This window comes from Polistes dominula, unplaced genomic scaffold, assembly GCF_049000335.1.
Source record: "Polistes dominula isolate Pdom_NZ unplaced genomic scaffold, Pdom_raw_medaka contig_21, whole genome shotgun sequence".
Lineage (NCBI taxonomy): Eukaryota > Metazoa > Arthropoda > Insecta > Hymenoptera > Vespidae > Polistes > Polistes dominula.
The window spans coordinates 309,112-336,696 of record NW_028301061.1 but is presented as its reverse complement, the minus strand read 5'-3'; the positions used below and the strand labels follow the sequence as shown (position 1 = coordinate 336,696).

Below are 27,585 nucleotides of genomic sequence, written 5' to 3'. Positions count from 1 at the left end.
ACACGTGTTTTAAATGTAAGATGTATAGAACATGAGTACTCTTCCAGGGCTTGAAATTGAAGTTTTATCATTTAAAACGTACAAAAAAAAAAAAGGATTGTAAGAACTCAAGAAGAAATAAGTTTTAGTTTCTAGCATTATTCGCAAAAGTCAGCCTCTGCCATTAAAGCAGCAATGCTCGAGTGATTTTGTCATTGGTCAACCGTGAAAAACAATGTCATGCCTGAATCGTTTCAGATCTATATACCTGAGTTTCTTCCTATTTTATCATTTCTATCATACGATTATATTATAGCCAAGTCCATTGACCCTTTCCTTAGAAAAGCAAAATCTTCTAAAACATAGACCAGACCTATGATAAAATGAACGAGTTCTCGGGAGGGAAGGTTTCATTAATTGAATAAATGCATACACGTGGTGAATACGATATTCAACACGCATACGGATACATAAAGGGTATTAAAAGATTTTTCGCATAAGCGATAGATAAATATCGAACCGATAGGGTTATCAAACGTTTTCTAATCTTATCGATGCCGTACCCAATGTTATGAGACGGTTTTATAATAAGGTTTAAGTCACAGTCAGAGGTGCAAGTAGTTTTATCCTTTATACACAGTTTAACAATTAACATTAACCATGGAAAATAAGATGCACAGTTTCATTGAGTTTCATGAATTTATTGGTAAGATTTCTTTTGATTATTTTTTATATATATATATATGTTCAATTGCATCCATGGCTTGTTGTGTAGAATTTTTTTTCCATGAAATATTTCGACAAATGTTAAATAATATTCAATTTTCGTCTATGCATTTATTGATCCATTAAAAAATAAATAACTTTAATAATTAAACACAAAAAAATAATATTTATTAATAGTTGTGAGAAAAACGTCATCGATAAGAGTAGATTAGAAATCGTTAGATAAAAATCAAGTAAACGTCAAAAGGATAAGATCATTGTCACGTTTGTCAATTTTTGCAGAACCAAAAAAACGTCGTTTTCATCCATTGAGAGGCTTAAGAAAAATATTCCGAAGAAAAAGTCGAGGTGCTGCAGACGTGCGATTAGTTTCATCACCTGGAACCGGTGGAAATGTTGAACGAGATGGTTCAGAATTGGTGCGAATTCCAAGAGAAGAGGTCACTCTCAGACATCCTGCTGGGAGAGCAGAAGAAGCAAGAAGCAGGAGTGCCAGCGAATTACTTACAGATTCTTGTGATCGTGAAAGGTAAACGACCACCAAACCCAAGCCCAAATTAATTAATATAAGATTTTCTACGTAATCCTGATGGACAATTGTCTTTTTTTTTTTTGGTTTTTTATTTGTGTATCCTGTATAAAAAAACAAAAATGATAAATAACGATAGGAGTTGGGAATCTGTTGCATTTCCAGTAAACGAAGTTCAATTACTTCCATCGGATTATCATCTCGAAGCTATAAATTGGTAACACCAGCGAAGCCTAGAAGGTCCTTCAAGCAGTAAATATCTCGAACGATTCTTTCCTTTTTTTTATATATATTTTTTTTTTTTTTTTATATTATTGTCCAGTGTGTAAACTTTGTCCACGTGTTCTGAAACGTGTAGAATACTCCGATCTTCCAGACGTTTACGTCCTTGATACTGACAATGAACGTAACCATTCAAATGGAAGACTTCAAATATGATCGGAGTTCCTGTATTTGTGCAGTCGTCTATTTGAATTTTGTTGGATCTTATACTACAGTATGCAGTAGTATCGATTGATTATGGTATTCAATTTCTGGGCTCTAATGTTACACCGGAGACCCTTGACCTCGATTGTAATAGTTACATTCTCTTTTACCAACTGGATTACTATAACTGGTTATAGGATATTGATGACTTGTGTCGTTGGTTGGTTGCTATAAATGTTCTTCTACCTTATCGCTATCTACCATACTTGCTAGATTAGATCACCTAATGTTTTTCTAATATCTGCAGTAGTACGAAATAACACACACACACACACATCTGTAAAATCATGATAATACTGTTATTTGAAAAAATGATTAACCAAGTATTATTTATTTATTATTTCAGTGTATTCCTGAGGAGAAATGGAACAGAGGATTTGTTCGTAAAACTACGAGGTGGTACCGGAAAATTGTCAGTCTCTCACGACAGTGTATTCCCTGGGGAAGTTCCTCATACTCGTCCTCTATCTTCATTGGACAGTCTGCCAGCTCTCGAGGTCAGTTCTTTTTCTATTTTTCTTCATTCCCGTTGCATTTAGAATCTAAATTCGACTCCCCAGAGATTCCGTTTGAGAATAAAACAACCCTGTCTCTTTTCTTTACTTTTCTTTCCAATATTAAATATTGAATATTACGACATGTGTAAGAGTGAGAAACTTAGACACTTTGAAATCCAATGCATGTCCGATTGCACATCGATCTTTTAAACAGAGAGTTTCCAAAGTTTTCAAATATTTTGACGATAAATGTAGAAAGTTCTAACGAAATGAATTTAATTGTACGAAATTCAGTGAGATGTTGTTTAGAATAAATTTAGAAAGTTTTGATGAAATTGGTTCGATTGTATAACCAATCTCTAAACTTTTGAGAGAGACACGCTTTTAGAATAAATTTAGTAGAAAGTCTAAAACGTGAGATTTGTGAATACAATGTTTAAAAAAGATTGTTTTTAAAAAGAAAGAATTACTTGAAGAAGAGAATATGAAGAGAATGATTATTACTATTATTATTATTATTGTATAACTCGATTTATAAAGACAGAGAAGTTATTCTAAGCACGTGTGAATTGTATTAAGACGGTTACACATGTCTTAGGATCGACTCGTGACTCGTCTTCTAATGTTCCATTCACACAATTACACGATGATGCTGTTTTACGTTCTAATCATTCCTATCACAATGAATTTAACACTTAGCCGACCGAATGCCCTAGAGACAGAGACCTCTACAGTTTCCACCGCGCTCGGAAAAGTCAAACTGCGCTCTCTCTATCTATCTGCGTTCCTTCATTCTATTTTTGGTCTTTTATTCCAATCATTTGATTTGTATATTAAAGTAACGTTTAGGATTGCAAGTTTAGAAATTGAATTGGCCCAAGTAATAGGAAGTTTTGGTCAAGCTTTAATATTTACTAATAATCATGAGTCGTCGTTCCGTTCTGATAGTTGAGGAAAGTCACGAAACGAAGAGAGTGTTTCAATGTTTCCCCTCTTTATTCATTCCATTCACTCGTCGTCGTCGTTGTCGTCGTCGTCATTCTCTTTGTTTTACTCTATCTGTCTTTTTTTCTTTCTCTCTTTCCATATCGAACACAACACAACACGCAGAGACGACAAGAGAGGAAAAGCAACGAGATCGAACACAAAGACTATGCTCCCTACGTAGTCCAAAGGCACAGGATATCCTTGCGGGTGAGTTGTTCTTTCTTTTTTTTTTATTCACATGTTTGACCACAATTTATATATACCAAATTTATTTAATCGATCAAATAGTTTCGTTTGAAATCATTGAAAAAAAAAAAAAAAATATTTTTCAACAGGTACTCGAGCAAATAAAAACCGTCATAGAGAATCGGAACCAGCAACAAGCATCGACGATTTCCTCCGACAATTCAAACAACACGTTGTTACAACAGGTAGAGTAGTATAATTATTATTAACTTTTACACGTGCGTTGAATATTCACTGTTTTTTCTTTTTGGTTTACATTTGTTTTTTTTTTTTTTTTCTAAATCCTTATTTTTATACGCAAGAAACTTTCGCTTGGTAAAACCGCTTATATGTTGTTCCGCGTGGACGTCGTGTCATAACTCATCCATAGAGTTGTGTTCGTTTGGGATCTAATGATAGGCAGTATTATTATCATATATATATATATATATATTTATACACACATATATGTACCAGGTTGATATGTAAGAGAGCGTTAAAAGCGAAATGTAGAACTTTCACCAACTATAACCGAGTAGTTTAATGGTCGAGTATTAATCTTTATAATTTCTCCCTTGGGCTACTCTTCATATCTTTTTTTTTTTTTCATTATTATACTTATTATTTATTGTAATACCGTTTTTATTTATTTTTTGTCTTTTTCTTTTTCATTTCTTTTACAGTGTAGATTTTATATTTAATTGAATTGAATTAATTTTGCGGTAGCCATGATTATTTATTCGGGGGTGTATTAATCAGTTAAGTGTGGCGATCGGTGCGCATAATTTAGTTTTCGCTAACCAAAATTACAATTGAAAACATCAAATTGTAACAAACTTTTACGCATGACGGATATAGACGTCAAACACGCTTAACTGGTTAAAAGAATCGTAGAAGACACTTATTTTAGTTTCCTCGTTGAACGTTAATCTCTGTGTGACATCAGAATCTGTTTTTTTACGTTTCAGACTGCGGGAGAACGTTATCAGCAGGAAACCACCGAGGTGAGATAGTGCGAATATAACACACACACACACATATACACATTTTCATCATTTGTAGAGAATTATTGTTTGTCTCCTTTTATAATAAATGTCAGTCCAGTAATAATTTGAATCGTCGAGAAGTAAGATCGCTATTCTACGAACAACAACATTTCCTTTTTGATTTTTATTTGAATCTTTTTCATTTCGTTTCATTGTTGTTCGTTCTTGTTGTGATTATTTGAATTTCAATTGGAATGTGAAAAAAAGATTAATAGATATGAGTAATAGAAAAATTATTATCAATTGTTGGAGAAGAATTGTTAAACGAGTTCTACATTTGTCTAACTTAGCGACTAATCATTCGTGGAAATTAAAAGTGAGTTTACACAACATTTTCATAGGAGAGAATTCAGATGTATTAATTTTATTTTCTGTTTTTTTTTTTTCTACAGAATCGTTTTGGAAACTATGACAGTCCGGACAAAGGTAACACCGATGAGAGCCACATCAAAGTAAGTTTTAATCAAAACAATCAAATAAATCACAGAATAATCATCATCGTCGAAAGATGATTTCTTATAACATTTTAATGGATAGGAGGATCGAGTAGGAAAGTTAAAATAACAAAAAACAGATCACACGTGTTAGAAGTGAAACCTTCGAAAAACTAAGTTTTCAGAGAATGAGACGAATGCAGAATATCAGGTGTAGGATAATTATAGGATTGTTACTTTATAAAAATATTATTATTATATTGTTAACACTTTCAGAGTAATTCACTTTTGGAGTAACTTTACTAAAAGTAGCGAGGTTTTTTCCGAAAAGTAGGAAGCATAGCATAAAGAGGAGACCGAGAATAGGAAAAACTGTATAGCTACATTCCGTCTAATTCTCTCGCAAGGCTCAATCCTATATGTTTGTCTTTTTTCTCTCATTATTTAGTATAGTAGCCGTTTCATAGCTTCGTTACATAGGTCCGTTTCCGTTTATTTACTTTTCAGATCACTCCCATTCTAAAGAAGTTTTCACTTCAAAAAAAAAAATGTTACAACATAGCTAACACAAAGAAAGAAAATGAAACAAACGGTGATTCGACTGCCGTTTGAAACGTTTTGCGTCCCTTTTAAGTAGGTGGTGTGGTACACGTTTTCATTGTTCTGCTTCTCTCACGTTGGCGCAAGCAACTTTGCGTGGCTTGGTCATTATTATTTCCGGCTCTTCTTTTTCTTTTTCCTCTCGCGTTATCCTGATGTATTTCTTTTTTCTTAGTAAATATTCTACCATTGAAAAATAATTCGAATGGATTTTTAATAGAAATATTTTCAATAGATACGCACGTGTTTGTTGTTACCACCCGCCGTAGTATGTGGGTCATCTTTGAGCCCATATATACCAGTCTTCTTGTTTTTCTTTTTCTTTTACCTGTGTGTTTTGCAACGCCAGCAACGAAGAACGTTCATAACGTTAGCTTGAAAAAAAAAAAAATCTGACTGAGTCACATGTATATGGAATTGAAAAGCATCACGGTTCGTTGATTTTTCAAATTTAAGCTCATTAACGAGAGTCAAAATGAGAACAGAGCAAAAGGCAAAGTCAGTCTTTCGAGAGTGAACGCGGAAACGAATAGGTAGAGTATATAGTATGTTCGTGATATTTATTTTACCGTTACTTGGCCCCCGCTCACTCGTTAACAAACTTCATTTCAACATCATTTTCCTCAAATTTTACTGCAATACGTTCTTTTTACAAAAATTATCTTTTTTTTTTCCATTTACATTTATTTATTTCAAATTATATATATATACAATCTTTGCAAAATTATATTTAACAAAATGAAAACAAGTCAATTATTACAATAATTATTTATAATTTATAATTATGCACATATGTTTTTTTTATATTATATATATATATTCATATTTGATTGCATTATTCTGTAAAAAATAGTTAGTCAATGATTTTTTGTTATATTTTACTACGGAAAAGTTAGTCAATGATTTTCTCGATCGATAAAACATTTTACAGAAAAGTTAATCAATGATACTCTGTCGGTAAGACGTTCTACGGAGAAGTTAATCAATGTTTTTCTTGTCGATAAAATAGATTCCTGTATCTAACTTACCAACCGTTGTCGGTAACTTATCGATTAGTAACTTTACAAAATTGTAAAATAAAATATCTTTCTTCTTGCAATATTTTATCAAGTTTATTGAATAATTAAATTATTAATGAAAATTATTATAGAAAGAAAAAAGCAACTTGGTTAACAGCTCAAAGAGAATTAGCAATTAAATAATTTAATTATAAATTCAATTAATAATTAATTACATACACCGAGAATTGCAATGATATTTTTATTTATTTTTATACTTTTTTAAGTATATATTTATTATTATTATTATTATTATTATTATTATTATTATTATTATTATTATTATTATTATAGTAGTATACTTTCGTTGAGTATTATTACGTAAAAGGATTTACTATGTTACGATCGACTTTTCTCAATCCTTTCGAAACGAGAAACCGACTTGTGCAATGATAAAACGGAACTATTATATATTTTTTTATTTACTTTTTTTCTTTATTATCCTCTTCTTAATGGACAATCGTTGAGGCAGGTCATTAGTGTCTTACAAAAAGATTAAGAATAATCAAAATGTGTTTCACATATATATTACGTTACGCATCAAATATGTTTTATTTCGAAAAGAAAAAAAGAAACCTTGTGTCATCAAATTATAAAAGCTATTACCCCATACTCATTTTATTTATTATATATAATGTTTAACATTTTACACTAGATACTATTAATTTTGTAATACGTATTGATTCAATTGATATGTTAAATAAGTCGTAATAATTGATTAGCTGTTAGACAAGTTGTTGTTTTTTGTTTTTTTTGTTGGTTGTCTTTCTACAAATCTTTTATGAGATTAATAATATCTATCGATATTATTATATACTTTGACATTTACATTGGAGTCTAACGGCAGACGGTAGAAGAAGTTGGTAAGCCGGTTTGGTATTTACGTGGCATTTGTTGCAGTCTTGCTTTCGTCATGGCGTGCATTGCAAGGCCAAAGAATCCATATGAATCTTTTTGATCGAGATTTATCTACTTAATTCGGAACATCTGACATGTCGACAGACATGTATATATATATATATATATATTTTATATAATTATTCGTTATATAATTAACAAATGCATCGAGGACAGTCTAATGCAAATGTTCAAATGAATTTTACGTGTGTTATTTGCATGGTTACACATAAGAAATCTATGATAATAAAAACGTTTGTTAGAATTGAGGAAGCGACAAGGGAAAATTTAAATACGAATATACTAATTACACCATAAAAGAAAGAGATGCATAAATGACTCTAATAAAAAAAAAAAAAAATCAAGGAAGTGCTTACATAAATCTGACATTTCCTAGAATTACATAAATTAATTGTATTCTGTTACTTTTCGTTCTATTTTTAAATGATCAGAGACCACCTAACTTCATGACATAGAAAATAACGTTGTTCTGCTGACATTCGCGAGTGAGTTTCACTTCGTGGAGAGTGAGCTAAGTTCAATTACAGAATAATCTTAGATGACATAACAAAGTCGATGAGAAGAACGCGTGGGTCTTCCTGAAGACGACCAATCCCTCCTCGCGACAAGGAAAAACCATAATCGTTGGTAGAGTTGTTGTTGTTATTGTTGTTGTTGTTGTTATTACTTGTTGTTTCGTCAAATAGTCACAATGTTGTCATCCATTTATACTATTTCTATCTTAGGAGAGAAATAAAAAAAACACCGAGACAGACGTGATTGTTAAGAAATCTTGATTATTCTGAAAAAGAGAGAGAGAAAGGAGAGAACTTGTAGGTGAACGACATGATTGAGAAATCCAGTTCGAGGAAATACACTTAGAAAATGTATCTTGCAAGGATACATTTGTAATAAGTTAGATAATTGACATCTCTTTTTTTCTTCTTTCTTTCCATCGATTTAATTGAAAAGAGAAATTTTTGATATTTTTTTTTATACAAATAAATAATAGAATAACGTTATTTAGATTGTTATCATCAATCATATATTAAAAAGGCGATAAGAATCTGGATAGATTTTCTCTTTTAATTGCAAGCAACGGACGGGTATAATTTCTTTCTCACTTTTTGCCATATTGCTGATAAAAAAATAACAAAAAAAATAAATAAAATGAACAATAAATATTTGATCATATAGTTTAGAAATAGTACTTAACATTTTACGTAGAATTTGATTTTTCGAGAAATTTGTTAAGAAACGCAACAAATGACAATAACAAGTGGAAAGTATAGAGAAAATCTTGTCAGATATTTACGATTTACGATCTACGATCTAGGAGAGACAAGATAACGGTGTTGCTACTCATCTCGTTCTGCAGCTGGCAGCTGTTACTATAGCATACTCTTAGCAAACTATGAAACCTTTCGTTTGCTCTTCCTCTTTCCATTCCTCTTACATTAGAAACTCACGAAACTCGCGTTTAAATCCTTTTTCAACGTTCGATCTTGAGAAAACATGTGATTTAGAAAATTTCTCTTTTAAAGTGTTCAACTCTGATCGACACGCCTGATTTGTAAATTAGATTGTTTCCCCCCCCCTCCCCCAGTATTATTATATCCAACGGTATTTGTGCAAAAAGTCTTTTTTTATTACAAATTTCTTTCGGAAATATCAAATCCCATAATCCTAGTAGCAGCTGCAACTCTACCACCTCTCTCTCTCTCTCTCTCTCTGAAACGGCAATGTTCTAGTCCCTACCCACACTCCCAAAACTCTCAACCAAGCTGGCAACTTGAAAGGAATCACAGCACAGTTGAACGATGCGTTTTCCACGTGCGACACGCGTCGTTTCTATCTAGAAATTGACCATTTCTATATCTATTTATTACACAAACACCCAAGGAAGGAAGGAAGGCACACACGCATATGCTCAAATTGCATTCGACTCCCCTTTCGAACGCGAGTGAAGGGCTTCTTTCGTGTCTCCCCCTTCGTCACACGCGAACACATATACACACACATATACACACACATATATTTATTTGTTCATAAGTTTGATAGTCTCTCTGTAACGTGTTTGTGTTGTTCTGTGTATTTGTAAAGCCCATCGATCGTCGAGCGAACGAGAGAACGAAGTCGCTCAGTTGTAACGAACCTGTCGTTCGTACCACTGACATCAACTCATTTCCTTCAACAATATTGGGTTTGGGTTTTTTTATTTTTTATTTTTTTTCATTCTCTTTTTACTTTCCATTCATTTCCTTTTGATTTATTTCAATCCTTCAATTCGTGCGAATGAATTATTATTGTATTTCTCTTTTGAGTGAGATCATAGGAAAAGTGTTTAGAGAAGGCTTTTAATAAAGAGTGTTAAACCTCGTTGAGTGTGTTTCAAAGATAACACGTTAATAATAATAATAATAATAATAATAATTGCACTCTTCGTTGTAACAAGAGTGTAAATATTAATCACACTTTGAGCATTATTTTTATTCTCATTTGGATTTCATCGCGAGTGTTATTCCAATTGTTGTATTCTGTATTGTGATTTTTATCATTTACGTGGGTGGAAGTCGTAAGTAATTGATTAAACAATAGGAAAAAGGATCCTCCCATGATACCACATTTACAAATGAAATACTTTATCCCTTGTTTAGGATATTAATCGATTAGGTTTACTTTGACGTAATATTTGGTTATTTGTGTTCCTTAATAGTCGAAGTTAATCAAATGTTCTCGTTTAATGTGTTTATCTGATAAAAGTTAAAATGGATTTGTAAATATGTGTGTACTCCAACCATATATGTCTATGTCACGATATAATTCGCAAAAAAAAAAAAAAAAAACTTAGCCTGGTTCGATCAACAGATAAGATTACTCGGGAATTATCGATTGATGTCTTTAAAAAAAGCGAACACACAAAAATTCTCCCTTTCGTATCTTATCGCAATTGTTGTCGTGGGTTTAGATAAAAACGATCTGACTTGTCAATCCTTTCAATTCTCTTTCTCTCGTTCATCATTTATTTATCAGTCTATGTTTAACCAACTTCACGAAAGGATATTAACAGTACACTCTACTTATTATGGTTAGTCTTTTTTTTATTATCATTTTGCCTATTAGATTTTGTTTCCTATCCTAATCCTAATCTATCTATCATCACAAATATTTTCTACTTTTCTCTTTAAATATTTGATAGTTTTATTTTGTATTTACAAAAAAAAAAAAAATGATTTCATTTAATAGATGCAATAAACTCTACGAGATAAACCATTAATCTCAATCTCAATTCCAAACCTAATCTACTAAAAGATATTTATATTTATGGTTTCTTTTTTTCTTTTTTTTTTTTTTTTTTTACCAATCTTTCTGGTCTGTTAAAAACATTTCTATCTATCCATCCATCCATCCATCCACCATCCATCCATTTATTCATTTATCTTTGTCTTTCTCATTTGCTAAGACGTAGCAAGTTATCCATTTATCTTAGTATTTTTCTCGACTATTTCTATTCACGATGTATAGTTAATCTTTTAAAGGAGATCTTTCAAAAAGTAGTAGTCACTTTCTTTCGAACGTAAGTAAGCGACTCGTTTCGCGTGAAATCATTTGTTGTGTTCCTCAACCGGAAAGAAAAGATACCTAACGATCAGGACATCTCTTTCTTTCATTATCTTTCGTTATGGTCGACTTAGTTTTTTTAATTGAACCCTTTTTTTCGTTCCGTTCGAATGTGACATTAACAGATCTTTTCTCAGATTTTGTCTCTAAGGTATTTAATTATTAAATACATATTGAATAATGCAATGGTTACATCAACTATCTGAGTGAGTCATTACTCTTCACGTGTCACGTTGTTTGTCCGCAATGGACTCCTAAACTATTGAACCGATTTTAATCAAATTTTGCACACTCGGTGCAGTTTCATCCAAATTGAAAGATACGATAATTTATATTTCAATTTATAATCAGATACGGTAACAGAGATGGTGGTATAAGGTAATTCGTTGAATTTAAAGACGTGTGTATCGGACTGATTGTGAGCCACCCCTAATTAAATATAAAATTAATAATCAACATAATATATATTGTTATTTGATCTCTTTGTTTAAAGCACATTAAATGACAATAGGACGGAAACACGAAAGCGTGCCAGATTGTTGTTTGACATCCTTCTAATGTCACGTGAAACTATCACAAATAAACTTTGAATTGCACAAATGTATAAAAGTGTGTGTGTCGTCGTCGTCGTTGTTATAAATTCCGGAACGCTCCCTTTTTCAACCATGTGAAACGTCACCATGTTGAGTTAATAGAATGCCAAGCAAACGTTCCAAAGAAACAGGCTAATTTATATCTTATCCTTAAATCGTTATTTTGTACATTTATTTAGCGTGCCTTTAATTAATACACCTAACTCTAACTTCTCATTGTCTTCAATTCGCGTTGAAATTAATTTCGGAATTTTATCGTTTCATCAAAGACCATTCGTTTATTGATTTAGGAAAATGGGTAAAAATTAATTTTTTAGATCGATCATAGTTATTCCAAATTAGTGTAACAAAGTATGGTGATTTATGGTGTTTTCTAACGGTGAAATCACAGCTCAGGGTCCTTTCTCTTTGTTTGCACATGACCGTGCCGCGTTAGACGTGTGAGACATTATATTGTTAGGCTTCTGATGTCGGCTTGCAAAGAGAGAGAGAGAGAGAGAGAGAAGAGAGACAACAAGGAGAACTAAGAAGATCTATCTAACAATAAGAAGAGAAACGGTGCTAGATCATCGATCTTTCCTCTTCTAAAACGATCTCATCTATCTATCTATCTTCTACACTTAACGTGTTTCCTTTTTATCTTTTATAAATATAAATAATTACAGTTTTTTTTTTTTTATTGCTAATTAAACAAACGTGTTACATTGATAAAAATTCCTAGATAAAACGTTGACAAGTTGATTAAAAAAAAAAAAAAAAAAAAAATGAAGTAAAAGTCATCTTACCGGATGACTTATAATCGATCACTTGCACTTTTCATTTATTAAAAGAACAAAAAATAATATCAACTATCCGTTATCAGTACTGGAAATTCTAACTTGAAATTATTTATATCAAATTTACTTTCTCTTTTCTTACCGGAAAATATGATGTCGTAATTTCCGTTTAATACCTACGTACATCCGGTTAGAATGTTAGAATGTACTGTTACCAATATGATCGGCATAAGATCAATAAAATGTGATTTTTTTTTCTTGCTAAATCTAAACGCTTACGTACGTCTCTTTTGTTTCTAATATAAATTATTATAAAAAAAAAAAAAAAAGAATGGTGTCTATAGGTCGTGGGCGATCGAACGTGGGTAGATCATTGCCCTAAATCTTTGTAAGGCGCGATGATGATCTATAGATCTTTTGATCCTTTCGTCATAAGCTTCGTTGTCTCTTCTTCTTCTTTTTCTGAGGATTTAGGTTGAGATTATTAAAACATGACAAAAAAAGAAAAAAGAAAAAAACAATTCAATTGAATATTAAAATGATCGAGATGAGATCTTTAGATTTATTTGTTAAAGAATCAGTCAGACTCGTGTACAAAGTAAACGAGGACGCAATGTGAAATCCTGAGAAAATAATCAAATTGTTCTTTTGTATGTGTTCTTAACTTAAAAATAGAATTACAAATAATTACGAAAAATTCGCACGAATATTTAAGAAGAATAATTCAATCAAAATTAAACGACCATTTGCATTAATTTATCTATAGATGAATCAGCTGATCCAAATGAATGATCAATAATAGGTCATATAGGTGTTATCAAAATGGTGGTGTCACACCGAGAAAGTAGCATATCCTCGAACATACGAGCAATAATCGAACAATTGAATTTAAATCCAATCGAGAGAAGAAGATTGATAGATCGTACGAAAGAAGAAACGGTTAGACGTCAAAATTATCAAGGGATACAAACGAGTGTCCCAAAGATCACAATAGGTGTTTATGGTTGTAAAGAAAGGATCGATTATGAATTACCAGGTGCGATAAGATCTGCTTGTAAGATCGAGCCTCGATCGAGATCTAAATTGGTGGATGGGAGACAGAGAATAATCCCATTGGTTCCTCAACGAAGTCATTGCAAAAAGAGAGAGGTAAAATTTCATAGAAAGAATTAAAAAACGAAATAATATGTCATATCTATCAATTATTTATACTTCGATACTAACGATAATTTATTATAACGAACCTTATACAAATGATATCATTTAATTACTATTAAAAGTTATTTATCGAAGTTAAATCGTAAAGTGAAATACAAACTAGAATGACAAGAAGCTCTCTCACGAGAGAGGAAACCTCTTTCTTATTTTTCTTTTAGAAGGTGTACCGTAGCGTAGGCACACCACCTGCAACCGGTTTCGAACGATCGCGGTTAAGTGACTTGACGGCAACCGTTATACCGTTATAACACATGCATACATAGATGCAACATACATTCGAGAGTTTACGTGAACTAACATGATTGTTCTTTCAAAATTAGTATTATTTGATCGCGACGCGATGTTTATGCGTTAATAAATTATTTCAAGTCATTTAATTTATGAACTTGATTGAATAGTTCGACGATGATGATGATGATGACACGTTTATATTTACGAAATTCTTCTTCTTCATTTTTTTTCCTTTTTTATATTTTTTCTAAATGTTACTTTTATTTTTTCCCCCTGTTTCAGGTCACCAAACCAGCGAAAGAAAATGTCGAAAGGACAGTTTCTACGGTGAAAGAGGATTTACGTAAGTATATTGAATATTCATTAATCTACTCTATTAATAATTTATCACTAATTGTATATAAACTTTAATATAATGAACACTTTGCTATGATTCATATTATGTGTATTCTATTAATTATATAAACTGTTTATAAATATACATTATAATACTTTCTTTTTTTTTTTTTTATTAAATTTACAGCACAATTCGAGAGTGCCAGCTTAAATCATACAGCAGCTCTCCATAGAATTTCGGTTAGACCTAAAAATCGTCGGCCTCCTAGACGTGCGCCATCGACAACCAATAATACATCAGCTTTAACGATAACAACCATAGTCGAGGATACTATGGACGATGTTGATCAGCCTAAATCTCCTACCAATATTGTCTCATCCTCGCCAACAGAATCCAAAAAGAGTATAACATCGGTCACGCGAAAATCTTCGGCTAGAACATCGCGAAGTTCGGATATCTTTGAAGGCCTAGAATCCCCACAAGCCCAACAACAGCAACAACAGACACCGCAACCACAACCACAACCCAGACTACCTAGAAAACCTTCGAGCACTGCATCCTTGTCACCTGACAGTCTGGATGCACTTAATAATGCTTCAAGGACAAGCCTTGAAAATAACGACGAACAAGTTGAGATCAGATCGGTCGCAAGGAGACCATCCAATCGAATATCCAAAGGATCAGATGTTTTCGAAGAATTAGAATCTAAGTTACCACGTAGGAGATCATCCTCGAGTAGATTATCAAAATCACCAGACAGTTTGGAAACTACCTCCTGTTGGTTCTCAAAGTCAACAGAAGGCTTTGAGAATTTAATAGAATACGAAGAAAGCAAACCGGTAGCTAAAAGACTGCTCAATCCAATCTCTAAATCAAGCGATCGTATATCAAAGTCATCGGACAGTTTAGAAGCCATCGAAGCTTTAACAAGCGACGATTCGATAGAACGTAGAAGAAGTAGTTTTGAATTTCGTGCACGAAGATCTTCCAAATCCATTTCGAAATCATCCGAAAGTTTTGAAGTACTCGATCAGAGTTCACACGGTTCGGATATCGTTCAAGAATTACAAAAGCGAAGTAGTATTTCTGATATGAATCTTTCCAGAGGTAGAAGACTTTCTAAAAGTACATCCAAGTCTTCGGAAAGTTTTGAAAGGATTGACATAAGCGATGCGAAAAATGTTGAACTTGACGAGAAAGAGGAAGAAAAGGAAAAAGAAGAAATTGAACAAGAAGAGGAAGAGGAAGAGAAGATCACGAGAAGGAGATCGAGCAAAAGAATGTCCTCTGAAAGTTCGGATAATCTTGACGTTGAGGATAGATTAGAAAATAGAAGAGTTAGGCGAATACCAAAAAGAGTATCTAGTACAAGCATCGTTGATATTATTCCAATGGATGATAACGAAGAAGAGAGAAGGTCTATCAGAAAATCCAGACTACAAAAATCATCGGAGAGTTCTGAATTAGGAAGCACCGATACATTAGACTCGGAAAGAAGAAATAAATCGTCCGAGAGTACCGAAACTTTGGATAGTTTGGAGAAAGATGTCGAACAAGATAGAAAGGAAGAAGAGATAACTGATAATGTTTTAGATAGACGTGATAAAAATGTAAGTTAACAAAATCTAATATATTATTGATCTCGCACAAATTAACATTTGTCTAACGACTATCCATTATTTGTCTTTTTTTTTTTAGGATTCTTGGTCTAGCCGAAGTATGACAACAACAGATTCAGATCAAACATCAATGGCGGATGGTACAGAGGATTCCAAATCATTGATATCGCCAGATAAATTCTATTGGCGTCAGTCATCCGAATCCAAGGAGAATCTAGATATTCATCAACTATTAGCTATTACTATAGTTACTCGCATGGCCGATAATGGTAACAATCAACGTAGTCCAGTTATTTATCCAAAGAAGAAACAATCTTCCCCTCCGACTTCGCCCGTCGCCAAACAGGAAGATAACAAAATGATTTTTGATAATCTTTTGACGAACAAGAATGACGAGGATCTTCAAAATATGTTGAATGGAAATATATCGGAAGTCTCAACCGATACTAAAAGTTTCAAAGAGAAACTTATAATGTTTGAGAAACTTGGAAAGTGAACTCTCTGTCTTCATTTCTTTTTTATGCTTTTTTTTTTTTTATTCCAAGTAAATAACATATTTTCACGCTTCGAGTAAAATTATCGGATTAATTCGTTCATTAGATTTGTCGATTTCTTTTTGAGGGAGAGAGAGAGAGAATATTTTCTTCAATTTGATTTTTTTTTCTTTTTATATAAATATATATATAAAAATATAAACAAATAATAACAACAACGACGTTCTAGCCTGGATAAAATATTATTAATCATGCATTTTCTATATGGGCCGATAATCGATTCCCCCCATATCTTTTTGATAAATATATATATAATTTTTTTTTTTTTTTTATATATACAATGAATCTTTTTTTCGATTCGGTAAAATATATATTTACATATATATATATATATTATATACGTACACATATACATAAACACATGAATTATAAAATACACTATTCGCTTTCTTAGAAAGAAGGCGTTAAAGTGTAAAGAAGAAGAAGAAGAAGTTAATTCTCTGTTTGATGATTTGTAAATAATAATTAGACGAATTTATGTCCTCTAAGAAATGACGTAATATATTTTATTCGTGTATAGAAAAAAGAATGTGAAGAAAAGATGAACAAATGAGAAAGATATAATATTGTTAAGAGAAAGGGAGAGAGAGAGAAGGAGAAAACTATATATATAAAAAAAAAAAAGAAAAAAGAAACAAAATGTTCTTCAAAAATTCTTTTATCAATGAACTTTTATTAATTCAAAGTTCATCCTCTCTGATTACCACCACCACCACCACCACCACCATCACCACCACCACTACTACTACCACTACCACCGATGACGAACCTCTTTGAAAAGAAAAATTTCACTTGGTTACAGTATTAATCACGGTGCCTGTATTCCAATGAACAACAACAAAAAATATATATATATATATATATATAATTGCATCGTGCTTTTTTTTGAAGATTCGTAGAAGATTTAGTTTATTAATGTATGCGTCGTTGTACAGTAGTATAGCATATATATATATATATTTTTTTTTTTCTTATAAACGATTCTCTTCTCAATAGAATTGTGCATATGAGAATATATAATAAAATATCATATATTTTATTTCGTGTCGTGTAAATAAAAAAAGGAAAAGAAAAAAATAGAGAACAAAAACAAAAAATAATTATGAGGATAAAACGTATTACAATGAATGTACTAACTATTATCAATTGTGAAACATAAATGGCATAAGTTAATAGTAATCATCGTTAATAATCATCCTCGTTGTCGTCGTCGTCGTCGTCGTCATCATCGTTGTCGTCGTAATCGTCGTCAGGTATATGATACACACATTCCACCATACGAGGTTTTGAAAATCTTTTTTTTGGAAAATGGTAAGGAATGAAAAAAAAAGAAAAAAAAAAGAAAGTGCATATCATCTTAAAACATATTTAATAATTGTTTTCTCGTTGTTAGAATTTGTCGAGTGCCTTAAACTAATTAGTTAGAAACTTTTAAATCAAGATGTTTCAATATAGATAATATGTGTATGTTTTAATAGTCGAAAAACTTTGCAAAGAAATACATGAAGGAAGAGACGATAAAAAGGATTTAAAATCACGAGATGATTGATTAAAAGTAAAGAGGATGTAAATAAAGTTTGCCATTATGAATATAGTTTGACAACAAAGTTTTTCTTTTCTCTTTATTGAACCTGCTTACTGATGCACCATAGGGATGCACACTTAAAAAATTACAAAATACTTCGCTTGTATATACTCTTCGATCTCGTCAGAAAATTTCTACGTATGTACGATGGAAAATGCAATTTGGTACATAAAAATCAACAATTAAAAAAGAGAAAAATTATTGGAAAGATATATTGAAATATTAAAGTTTAATATCAATTTTTTTTCCGCGAGTTGAAAATATTTAAAAAAAAAAAACATCCTTTTGTAGTAAAATTCTATAAACAATATGATTATCATATATCTTATTTTATTATACCGGTCGCTTCGTAGAAATCTTTAAACGTATAAAAGAGGAATGTAACATTTGTATAATATTGGCAATGATCATATGTATAACAACAGTTTCTTTTTTGCTTGTTTAGTGATATAGAATATCTTTTAGCACAACAATTCACGCTTTACGAATAAGTTGAATCTGTCGTATATATAATATATGCTCCATTATATATATATACAATCGCATGTAAATCTTAAATGTTGCAAATTGATAAAAGTCCCGTTTTTTTATATCATTTATATCATTATTATCATTAATGTTATTAATATTATTAATATTATTATTATTATTATTTGATGCCAAACCAACACTGTGGAAAAATCACCGATACAAGGACGAATAATTGCAAGAAACATGCCTCAATCATACTTGTTATTCAACTTAGAGTTTTGACGAATGCATCAACAAAATTCTTCTCACTGAGAAGTCTTGATATTAATTGTTATGCATCTCTCCCTGACAGTAAAGGATATATATATGTTATGCTTATCACCATTTCATTAAGACTTATAATATAAATTAACTAAAGAAACAACGACGGCTGGAAAATGCCAGTGTACATCGTTACTATAATAATAGGAATTAAATATTTCTAAAATTCTAATCCATTGTTCTGTATAACATGTTCTTCTTTAATTGATTTAACTTGTTTGCTTTTTGTGTAGAGTTTAATGCTTGCAAATACTATATTAAAGAAGAAACAAAAAGTGGATATTAAAAAATAACGTATAATATAACTCTTCTCGCAATCATGTCCTTCATTTTCAAGACTCACAAATTATGTGCTTCGAATATACTGGGTATGTGCACCATTGAACACACTTTCAGAAACAAAAAAAAAAATACCAAAAGATAAAAGAATTTACAATTCATCATGTGTATCTTGTTTTTCTGTACTTGGATTGCAAAGAGCGGGCGTGACAAATTCCATTGCGTATTCGCAACGGCTTGGTTCTGTTACAGAAATGAGTTTATTTTCTTTGCCACAACTTAAATTAACGATGGTTGAACGAGCTGGACCATTCCAGCATGTAAGACCCTTGTCATATTTTATTTTGGAATATTTGTTACCTTGTCCTATCCATTCGCTCCAATATCCTAAACTAACATCACTTCCACCAGATTTTGATCTTTGCGATGCTTTACCAAATAGACAAAGGGAATATGTGTATTCTAAGTCGGAATAATCAAAACACTCTCCATCTAACGTTACAAATTCATCCTCCTTTCCATAATCACGTTCCAATTTTTCCTCCAATCGTTTGATTTCGGAATGGAGATCATTAACTGTTTTCTCAGCTACTTGGTATCGTTCGCGTGCACTTGTTGCCTCGTCTATGAATACTTGAGTCTCTTCATCATACTGTACTTCAGGTTCTTGCTCATCAGGTTCTTGTTCTTCAACTTCTTTTTCATGCTCATCCCCTAAATCTTCTTCCTCTTCTATAGTATCGTGTTCCTCCTCTTTGACATGTCCTTCTTCCAATTTTTCTTGAACTTCTTCTTCCCCTTCTTCTTCTTCTTCTTTTTCTTCTATTTTGTGTTCTGGATGTTTAAATATGCCTGCATATAAAAGTATAAATATTAATAAAAGAAAATATATCGTTATAGTGAATAATAGGATATATATATATAAATATAAAAAGATGACTAACCTTGTTCAAGCATGACAAATGGTTTGATATTACCCCAAGCTGATTCTATAAATTCTTGCAACGATACTTCTTTCTGATTATTCAAAAAGAACATAGCTTCCTCTTGGGATACAGCTCCATCACGATCTTTATCAAAGGTAGCTCTAGTTTGTAACTCTGCTATGGTAACTGTATTGCTACCATCAGAGTCTAATATCTTAAAGTAATCTTCAGCTTCAGATTGTCTTAATTCTTCTTCCTCCGTTGTTTCTTTGGATGCAACTTGTTCGGGCTTGTCCACTTTGTATTTCATCAAAGCTATGCTTTCTCTTTCCTCAGCTTGAGTTTTCAAAATTTCTTTTTCTTTTTTAACTTTTATAGCTTCTTCATAATCGACCCATAATTTCATGACATGAGCATGAGTATCACTCTTGATCTGTTTACCTTTGGCAACCATTTCCAAACGTATCTTGTTACCTTCCCTTTGTAATTCTTCAGCTTTTTGTGCTTCTAATCTAGCTTCTCTACCAAGATCATGACAATTGTTAACACATTGTTTAGTAGAAGTATACTCATCGCTACCATCACAACAATCACAAATGTTGTCATTCACCCGGGTAGATGGTATGTAAATAGGCTTGTGACCAAAATTTTTACAATAAAAAGAACCATTTTGGCAAGCCGAGGTTCCAGGTTCATCGCTACCGTCCCCGCAATCGCAATAATCGTCATTGACATAATGAAATGGTATCAATAAGCTACCATCGAGACATTCAAAATCACGATCGGGTGCATAAAGTGTATTTTTTGAAACCGGTATACCTCGAATGTATGAGACCTGTGAGCCGGTTACGTGGCCGAATGTATCAAAAAAATTCATACATACCAAGAACAATAACCATAAAGAATATTCTTTCATCCTCTTCAACATACTTTTTACCTGTTGCTCTTAAAGAACTTTCTTCTTCTCTCTTTCTCTCTCACACACTCTCTCAAACAATTTTCTTATTTTTAAGTAAAGCCCGAAGTGTATGTCTCTTTCAAGTGTAACCAATATCACGCACACTACGTGTTAGAATAGGGCTACCTTAATACATACATATACATACACACACATTTATAACTTCATATATTTCTCCAATCACACACTATAATACGTGGATTATAGGTATCACAAAAGCAAATATAGATAAGAAGGGAAACCCGAATCAAGATGGACGACGAGCGTACCGAGCGCCATGTTTTTTATCAAGATGGACACTGGACATACTTAGCGCCACCTTCGTTATCAAGATGGACGTCATGCGTACCGAGCGCTATCTTTTCTTTAAGTTCTTACAAAAATACTCTTATCAATATTCAGTAAACGTATAATATATTACGTTCTTTTATCTAATTCATTATATATTGTCAAAGTATTCTTACTTTGATAAGCTACTGTAAGCTTTTAATATGAATGAAGCGAACGTAAAATAAATTTGATAAGCTTAAATAAATTGTTACGTCCCGTATAGTAAGTCTCGTAATAAGTACCACGTGATCCCGGTTTAAAATTACAGAACGATTACCGCGCGCAACAGACAGACGATATTTAATTTCCGTTGGTTCTTCCTAACCCCCCTTCTGCGTCATGTATTTTCACAGAGTTTCGTTCAGTAGGCTACGTCGTCGCGTACAATACAAACGACGAGTGTGTTGTTGATATATTATTAGTTCGATTGATTCCCATCCTTCTTTTACTTTCTTTTATATCCGTCCATCTTTTTTTTTTCTTTTTCTTTCTTTTACCCGGTATATTTTCACAGTTAAATTATTCGCTGGAAAAATATGATAAATTGTCGACAAATTTTGGTTAAGGGACGTCCAACCGTGAGCTACGTAATAAGAGGAATTCATCACGGTTCGCTGCACTAATTCAATTGTACGTGACAGAGGGAAAGAGACAAAGTAAGCTTTTAATTGAAAACTTAAATGCATTTTTTTCTTACCTATGTTACATATACATTTACGCTTGCACACTTCTACATGCACCATCCGCTGTCAAATACTTACAGGAAATATGTATATATATATATATTTACAACGATGCATTTATGTTTTCCTTTTTCATAACTAATTTTAATAATAAGTTACGCCTACGCAACACATGTATACATACCTCGAGTATGAATGTGGACGTGTATTTATGACTGGCTTTTTATTAACGCTCTGCGATGACCAAAACCTTGTCCTATTTTTGTAAACACACACACGTATATATATATATATATATTTTGTATGTATGCAAGCATGTGTCATCTACATATGCAAATATGTTTGTAATCACCTGTACTAATGATATATCTAATGTCATGTCATTTTGACAAAGCTTACATTATCTATATCAATTTATTTAAACATTTTATCTTAACTACACTTTTAATGAACTAAGTTTACTAACTGCACAGCTCTATTTATAAAAAACTAAACTCGCTTTTCACAGTTTTATTTTTAAGAAAAATAAACCGCTTCCATGTTGTACAATTATGACAGATTGAGATGTAGATTGTTACGTAATAAATGAAATGTTTAAAATGCAGAATTGTAGGGGAATAAAGGTGTTATGAGCGGTGCGTTATCCATGTATGATGGCTTGGAGAAAGAAACAACGTCGAATAATGCATTGGAAAGTAGTAGTGGTACTACGAAAAAATTGGCCAGAGGAATTTCTAGAGCGACAGAAAATGCTGCCATAGTTTCATATGCACGTTCTCAATTTGCAACTTTGGGATCTTTGGACATGCCCGAGTTTACATTTTCTTTGCCAGATTTGTCCGTGTATCCAGGTACTATGCCAATCTTAACATGAATTTTAGATGAACATTATAGTCATATTTTACAATGAATTTTCTTGATAGATTCGTTTCGTCAATTTTTGGAGAAAGATTTGATAGAAGGAGGATGTCTGTCTTCATTGGAAGCAGCAGGACGATTGAATTGGTGGTGTGGTGGCAAAAATGGAAGTAACAGAGTTCTCTGGCCATTAGCAACTTCGGGAGATGGCAATTGTTTGCTTCATGCAGCTTCTCTTGGTATGTGGGGTTTTCATGATAGATTACTTACGCTGAGAGAAGTTTTGCATAATACGTTGAACGTGGGAGAATATCGACATGCACTTTTTAGGTATGTAACAAATATAGATTTATGTTTGTATATGTATATAGAAACTTGATGAGTAATCAAGATTTATATCTTATACAGAAGATGGAAATGGCGTCAGGTGGGTTTAAATGCTGCCGCAGGTTTGTCTTACACGGAAGCTGAATGGGTATCCGAATGGCAAACTATTGTAGATATGGCTTCGCCAATACTTAGGAATCAAACAGCCACTTCTTATCAAAGTCTAGAAGAAGTAAGAATATTTATATTTATATTATTTATATGACTCTTTCTATTGAGTGTTCTTTCTATTTGATTCAGGTACATGTACTGGCGTTGGCTCATGTTTTAAGACGTCCTATAATAGTAATAGCAGAAACAATGTTAAAAGATGCCGAGGGAGTAGCTTTGGCACCTATACCATTTGGAGGAGTATATCTTCCATTAGAAATACCACCATCGAATTGTCATAGAACTCCATTATTATTGGCATATCATTCTGCACACTTTTCACCGCTCGTTACGGTTCATGGACACAATGATATCGGGGACGACAGTAATGAAGGAGTTAGTATACCTCTGGTTGATCCTGATAGTGGTCAAATATTGCCAGTATTATTCGCTGTAGATCCTGGTCCTGATTGGGATTGGATTGAAGGATCGCGTGATTTATTGGCTTGCGAGCAAAGCACGGTAATAATACATAACTGAAATATATATGTTTTTTTTTTTTTTTTTTTTTTTTTTTACATAGGTTACACACTTTTGTTTTTATATCTAGATGGAGATATTAATAAGGGATTATTTGGACTACGAGTACGTTAATTTTACATCAGAAGAAATCGACAGGTTATCCGATACAGATGGTTCCCTGTCCAAGACAGCTAAACAATTATTAGGTGTTGCGAAACAATTTGGATCGATTGGAAGATCAATGAGTAAGAAATTTTGGTCCATGACCAAAAGACCGAAAAGTCCTCCATCCTCTTCTGGCGGTAATTCTACCGAAGGATTATTCTGTATTAAAATGAAAAGTAGACGCCATCAGTACGTCGATCAGATGTTACAAAACTACCTCGAATGTGCCCATGCTAGGTAAATTCTTAATATTATCTAATTCTTTTCTTTTCTCATCTTTTTTTCGACATTCAATTATACAATTTTCATTCGTCTAGATATCTTCAAGATCATCAAATAGACGATACAGGCTGTGAAATGAATTATGGAGCTGGCAAATCCAAATTCTATGCTGTGAGTGATTATGGTAGTCATGCAAGTGTCAGCAAATTATTACCAGCTCATCCAAATAAAGATCGTACGCTTTATCTTTCAAGGTACATTAATAACAATCAAATCGTATTGTGAATGAGTAGTAAAACATTAAATAGATTTGTTTCGTTGATGAGAATAGTAGTGTATCGATTATCTATCTTTCTCGTAGATCAACATTCTATAACGATCATACATCGCCTGAAAAAAAGGCTGATCGACGGTCATGGAATAGTAATTTGCGGGTATGTCTTTGTAAAATAGAGCGTACATATATATATATATATGTATAGTTAATATTTATTTCAATATTTTTCTATACATGTACAAAAAAGATAAAAGAAAATCATGAACGTATCTATAAAAATTGTTTTTTATTTTTTATTTTTTTAGGCGTGCGTAAAGGAGTGTCGCAGTGAACACTGCCAATTTTTTGGCTCACCGGAAAATGAATATTATTGTTCGCAATGTTGGGCTAATCGTCGTTATCGTTAAACATTTATTTTTCTTTTGTTTTTTTTTTTTTATCTAACAAAGCATGACAATAATCACGATAAAACCACCGAGTGCTGATTAATTTCTTCGTTAATATGGATTCATATAAATCCATATATCAACTAAAAAAATATTTATCTTCCTTCATTTTCATTCATCTATATAATACTTTCTCTTTTTCTCTCTGTCTGTCTTTCTATCTCTCTCTCTCTCTCTCTCTTTTTATTTATTAACATTCTCATTAATTCATTAAATTAAAGATGCATATCAAATATGTATTAAAAAGATAATCACAGCCGATTCGATGTTCGTTATCGATCAGAGACGCCTTTATTACTACGTGTAGCCAAAACCAAAAAAAAAAAAAAGAAGAAAAGATAAAAGACGAAATGTTTCAAGAGATTATATTTTTTAAATACTGCTGAATAATAATAACATCACATTACATGTATATATGTACATGTGCCTTTTTGTGTCGTTCATAATATTAATATGAAAAATATTATATTTCAAGAGACTAATTAACTAACAATACTCAAAGTGAATCAGTACAATGGATCTTATATACATATAATTAATATTGCAACGACCACATACTAACAATTTCGTTTACAACGCTCTGTACTTATTAATCGTGCTTTTAATAATTATCTATAATAATAATAATAATAATAATAATGATAATTACATACAAAATAATTATACTTATATAATAGTAAACGATTGATTTTTCGTTCATCGCGAATAAATAAATTGTAATCATCGATCGGTGATCGATGTTTGAAATCGTAAAATTGTGTGTAAAATAAAGAAATATTTTTGTACACATCGTGTAATGTTATCGAAAAAACAAACTTGTGTGTCAGGATAAGATAAAAATAATCGGTAAAATAAAGTAATCGTTATTACCGTTAGATGGCAATCAATTTTTTATCGGTCGGTAACAATGAAGTAAGAGCTAGTACTGCCGGTTGCCAGCACATGTTTTACCAGTCGGTAAGGTGAAGTAATAGCAAGTATCGCTAGATGACGGTACATATTTTACAGTCGGTAATAAAAATACAGATTTTCCAATATATTTTTGTTTTTTTAGATATGAATAAAAAACAAAAAAATAAAAAGTACATTTATATATACATGTAATATAAATCTTAATTTATAATTGTTTATTAAAAAATTAATAATTAATATCTCAATATTTACAGTATATTCTATGGATAGCATAAAAGTATCAAAAAATTAATTCAATATTTTCTATTATTTATTTCTTGTTTCAATTAAATCAATTCACATCCAATTTATTATCAATTAATTCTATTTCTATTTGTCTCTCTGATAAAAGACAATTGTAATTCTCTCTCTTTTACACACAAAGATACACACACACACACACACACACACATGCGAATGTTATTAGTCACGAACTGAGCGTAATTTGCGGCTTGTAATACCGTTCTCGTCGTTTGTAACCTCGTTTAAGACACGTAAGTACGATAAAAGGGAGAAAAGGGGTGGTAATAGAAGGATGGGTGTTGGGGTGGATGTTGTGAAGCTGTAAGGATAAGGGTGGAAGGATAGTAACCGCATTTCCACATTTAGGGGATGTTTTCCAAGCTTCTATTGATATCAACACACGCATCTAAGTGACAAAATAAGATCGAACAGTTCTCTTTAAAAAAAAAAAAAAACAGAAAAAAACGAAAGAGAAAAGATAATAAAAATTCGTTTGGATAAACTGCATCGAGTTTGAGGTATTAGACGGGTTAAGGGTTGCTTCGAAAAAAAGAGGGATGCATTCATTTTGCACGGGTCATAAGGTTCCCCGGGATGCTAGGTGAGAAGGGGTTCTGTGAGGGCTTGAAGTTACTGTACTTTGGGGACTTGTGAGAATATTCTGACGAATTCTTCGAAACATTTTCCTTCCTTTAGCATGGATTTGAAATTTTGATGAAACCCAAAGAAATTCGAGGGTTGTCTTGGGAGTAATATCAAAAATTGCTATCAGACTTTTTCAATCTTTCTTATTTTTATTTTTCTTCAAATTATTTCGATAGAATAATCATCAGATCATTTTAAATAGTATGATTAGGATTATAGAATGAACAATTATATCTACATTTTTCTTAGCAATTTCTTTTAGAAATTTGTCCAAGTAATTTATATATATATATATGTGTATCTATTTATCTTCCTCCCGCTTTTATCTATTCTTCTGCTATTTTTTTTTTGGTTCCTTTTTTTTTTTACGTCAACTTCGTTACTGGAGAAAAGTAAATTCCGAGGAAAAAGAGGGTCGTACTCTGTTATAAGGGTGAAGAGATAGTAACACAGGGGTAAAATGGGAGCAACGTTGGGGAAGCAAACAGGCAGACACTGAGGTGCCAGCTAAACAAAGATAAAGGTACCAAAGGGCAAGAAAGAATTGCTAAAAAGAGAAAGTTTTTTCTATTTCTTTTTCCCTCGATAAACTTCTTACACGCATACATGCTAGAGTTTGTTGGTGCATCGGTTAGAAAAATAGTTTACATGGAATATATTCAATTAGTAGATTTTTTTTAAGCAGGAAATTGATAATTTACAAATATGTGCAACGTTTAGTTAATCAAAAACGATGTTCTTCATAAACAAATTGGGATTTTTCTTGTCCATGTTCCTCTCTTTTCGTGAAACCATTTAAAAAGAAGAAGAAGA

The 27,585-nt window shown here is 32.0% G+C and overlaps 3 protein-coding genes and 1 long non-coding RNA gene across 8 annotated transcripts in view; 2 read left to right on the top strand and 2 right to left on the bottom strand.

Moving 5' to 3' along the window:
- Window positions 1–18,007, top strand: part of LOC107070363 (uncharacterized) — a 37,245-nt gene extending 19,238 nt beyond the window's left edge. For 2 of the 3 annotated variants that reach the window (XM_089176087.1, XM_015328479.2), the window contains 9 exons: window positions 988–1,234; window positions 2,067–2,217; window positions 3,328–3,411; window positions 3,540–3,635; window positions 4,398–4,433; window positions 4,868–4,927; window positions 14,186–14,246; window positions 14,427–15,850; window positions 15,939–18,007. In XM_089176087.1, the coding sequence (XP_089032213.1) occupies window positions 988–1,234; window positions 2,067–2,217; window positions 3,328–3,411; window positions 3,540–3,635; window positions 4,398–4,433; window positions 4,868–4,927; window positions 14,186–14,246; window positions 14,427–15,850; window positions 15,939–16,355 (2,576 nt within the window). In that variant the 3' untranslated portion in view covers window positions 16,356–18,007. Of the gene's footprint in view, window positions 1–987; window positions 1,235–1,399; window positions 1,487–2,066; window positions 2,218–3,327; window positions 3,412–3,539; window positions 3,636–4,397; window positions 4,434–4,867; window positions 4,928–14,185; window positions 14,247–14,426; window positions 15,851–15,938 lie in introns of all 3 variants that reach the window. The other variant, XM_015328478.2, reaches the window with a different exon arrangement.
- LOC149031374 (uncharacterized) lies at window positions 7,302–9,666 on the bottom strand. The gene is made up of 2 exons (XR_016177798.1): window positions 9,223–9,666; window positions 7,302–8,201 (listed from the first exon to the last, which is right to left on the bottom strand). It is a non-coding gene; the product is annotated as an uncharacterized LOC149031374 (long non-coding RNA).
- GCS2beta (glucosidase 2 subunit beta) lies at window positions 18,004–21,431 on the bottom strand. The gene is made up of 2 exons (XM_015328490.2): window positions 20,014–21,431; window positions 18,004–19,921 (listed from the first exon to the last, which is right to left on the bottom strand). The coding sequence occupies exons 1-2, from the start codon at window positions 20,921–20,923 to the stop codon at window positions 19,221–19,223; spliced, it is 1,611 nt and encodes a 536-aa protein (XP_015183976.2). The 5' UTR covers window positions 20,924–21,431; the 3' UTR covers window positions 18,004–19,220.
- Window positions 21,432–21,627: 196 nt separating this feature from the next.
- LOC107070364 (OTU domain-containing protein 7B) lies at window positions 21,628–25,720 on the top strand. 3 transcript variants are annotated; one of them, XM_015328486.2, is made up of 9 exons: window positions 21,628–21,939; window positions 22,572–22,817; window positions 22,890–23,154; window positions 23,233–23,383; window positions 23,452–23,823; window positions 23,912–24,225; window positions 24,306–24,464; window positions 24,572–24,644; window positions 24,793–25,720. In XM_015328486.2, exons 2-9 carry the CDS (start codon window positions 22,595–22,597, stop codon window positions 24,892–24,894), a joined length of 1,659 nt encoding a protein of 552 aa, XP_015183972.1. In that variant the 5' UTR covers window positions 21,628–21,939; window positions 22,572–22,594; the 3' UTR covers window positions 24,895–25,720. The 3 variants fall into 3 exon arrangements, with proteins under 3 accessions (XP_015183972.1, XP_015183975.1, XP_015183973.1); XM_015328489.2 differs by lacking the exon at window positions 24,572–24,644 and having other exon boundaries at window positions 24,306–24,381; XM_015328487.2 differs by lacking the exon at window positions 24,572–24,644 and having other exon boundaries at window positions 24,306–24,402.
- Window positions 25,721–27,585: the final 1,865 nt, after the last annotated feature.

What these genes read in the sequence shown, in the direction of transcription:
- LOC107070364 (XM_015328486.2), top strand. Translation starts at nt 22,595, where the DNA reads ATGAGCGGTGCGTTATCCATGTATGATGGCTTGGAGAAAGAAACAACG. An exon ending in TATCGACATGCACTTTTTAG is followed by an intron (nt 23,155 to 23,232) that starts GTATGTAACAAA and finishes TATCTTATACAG; the next exon opens with AAGATGGAAATGGCGTCAGG. An exon ending in CATGGAATAGTAATTTGCGG is followed by an intron (nt 24,645 to 24,792) that starts GTATGTCTTTGT and finishes TTATTTTTTTAG; the next exon opens with GCGTGCGTAAAGGAGTGTCG.
- GCS2beta (XM_015328490.2), bottom strand. Translation starts at nt 20,923, where the DNA reads ATGTTGAAGAGGATGAAAGAATATTCTTTATGGTTATTGTTCTTGGTA. An exon ending in ATTTGTCATGCTTGAACAAG is followed by an intron (nt 19,922 to 20,013) that starts GTTAGTCATCTT and finishes TTTTATATGCAG; the next exon opens with GCATATTTAAACATCCAGAA.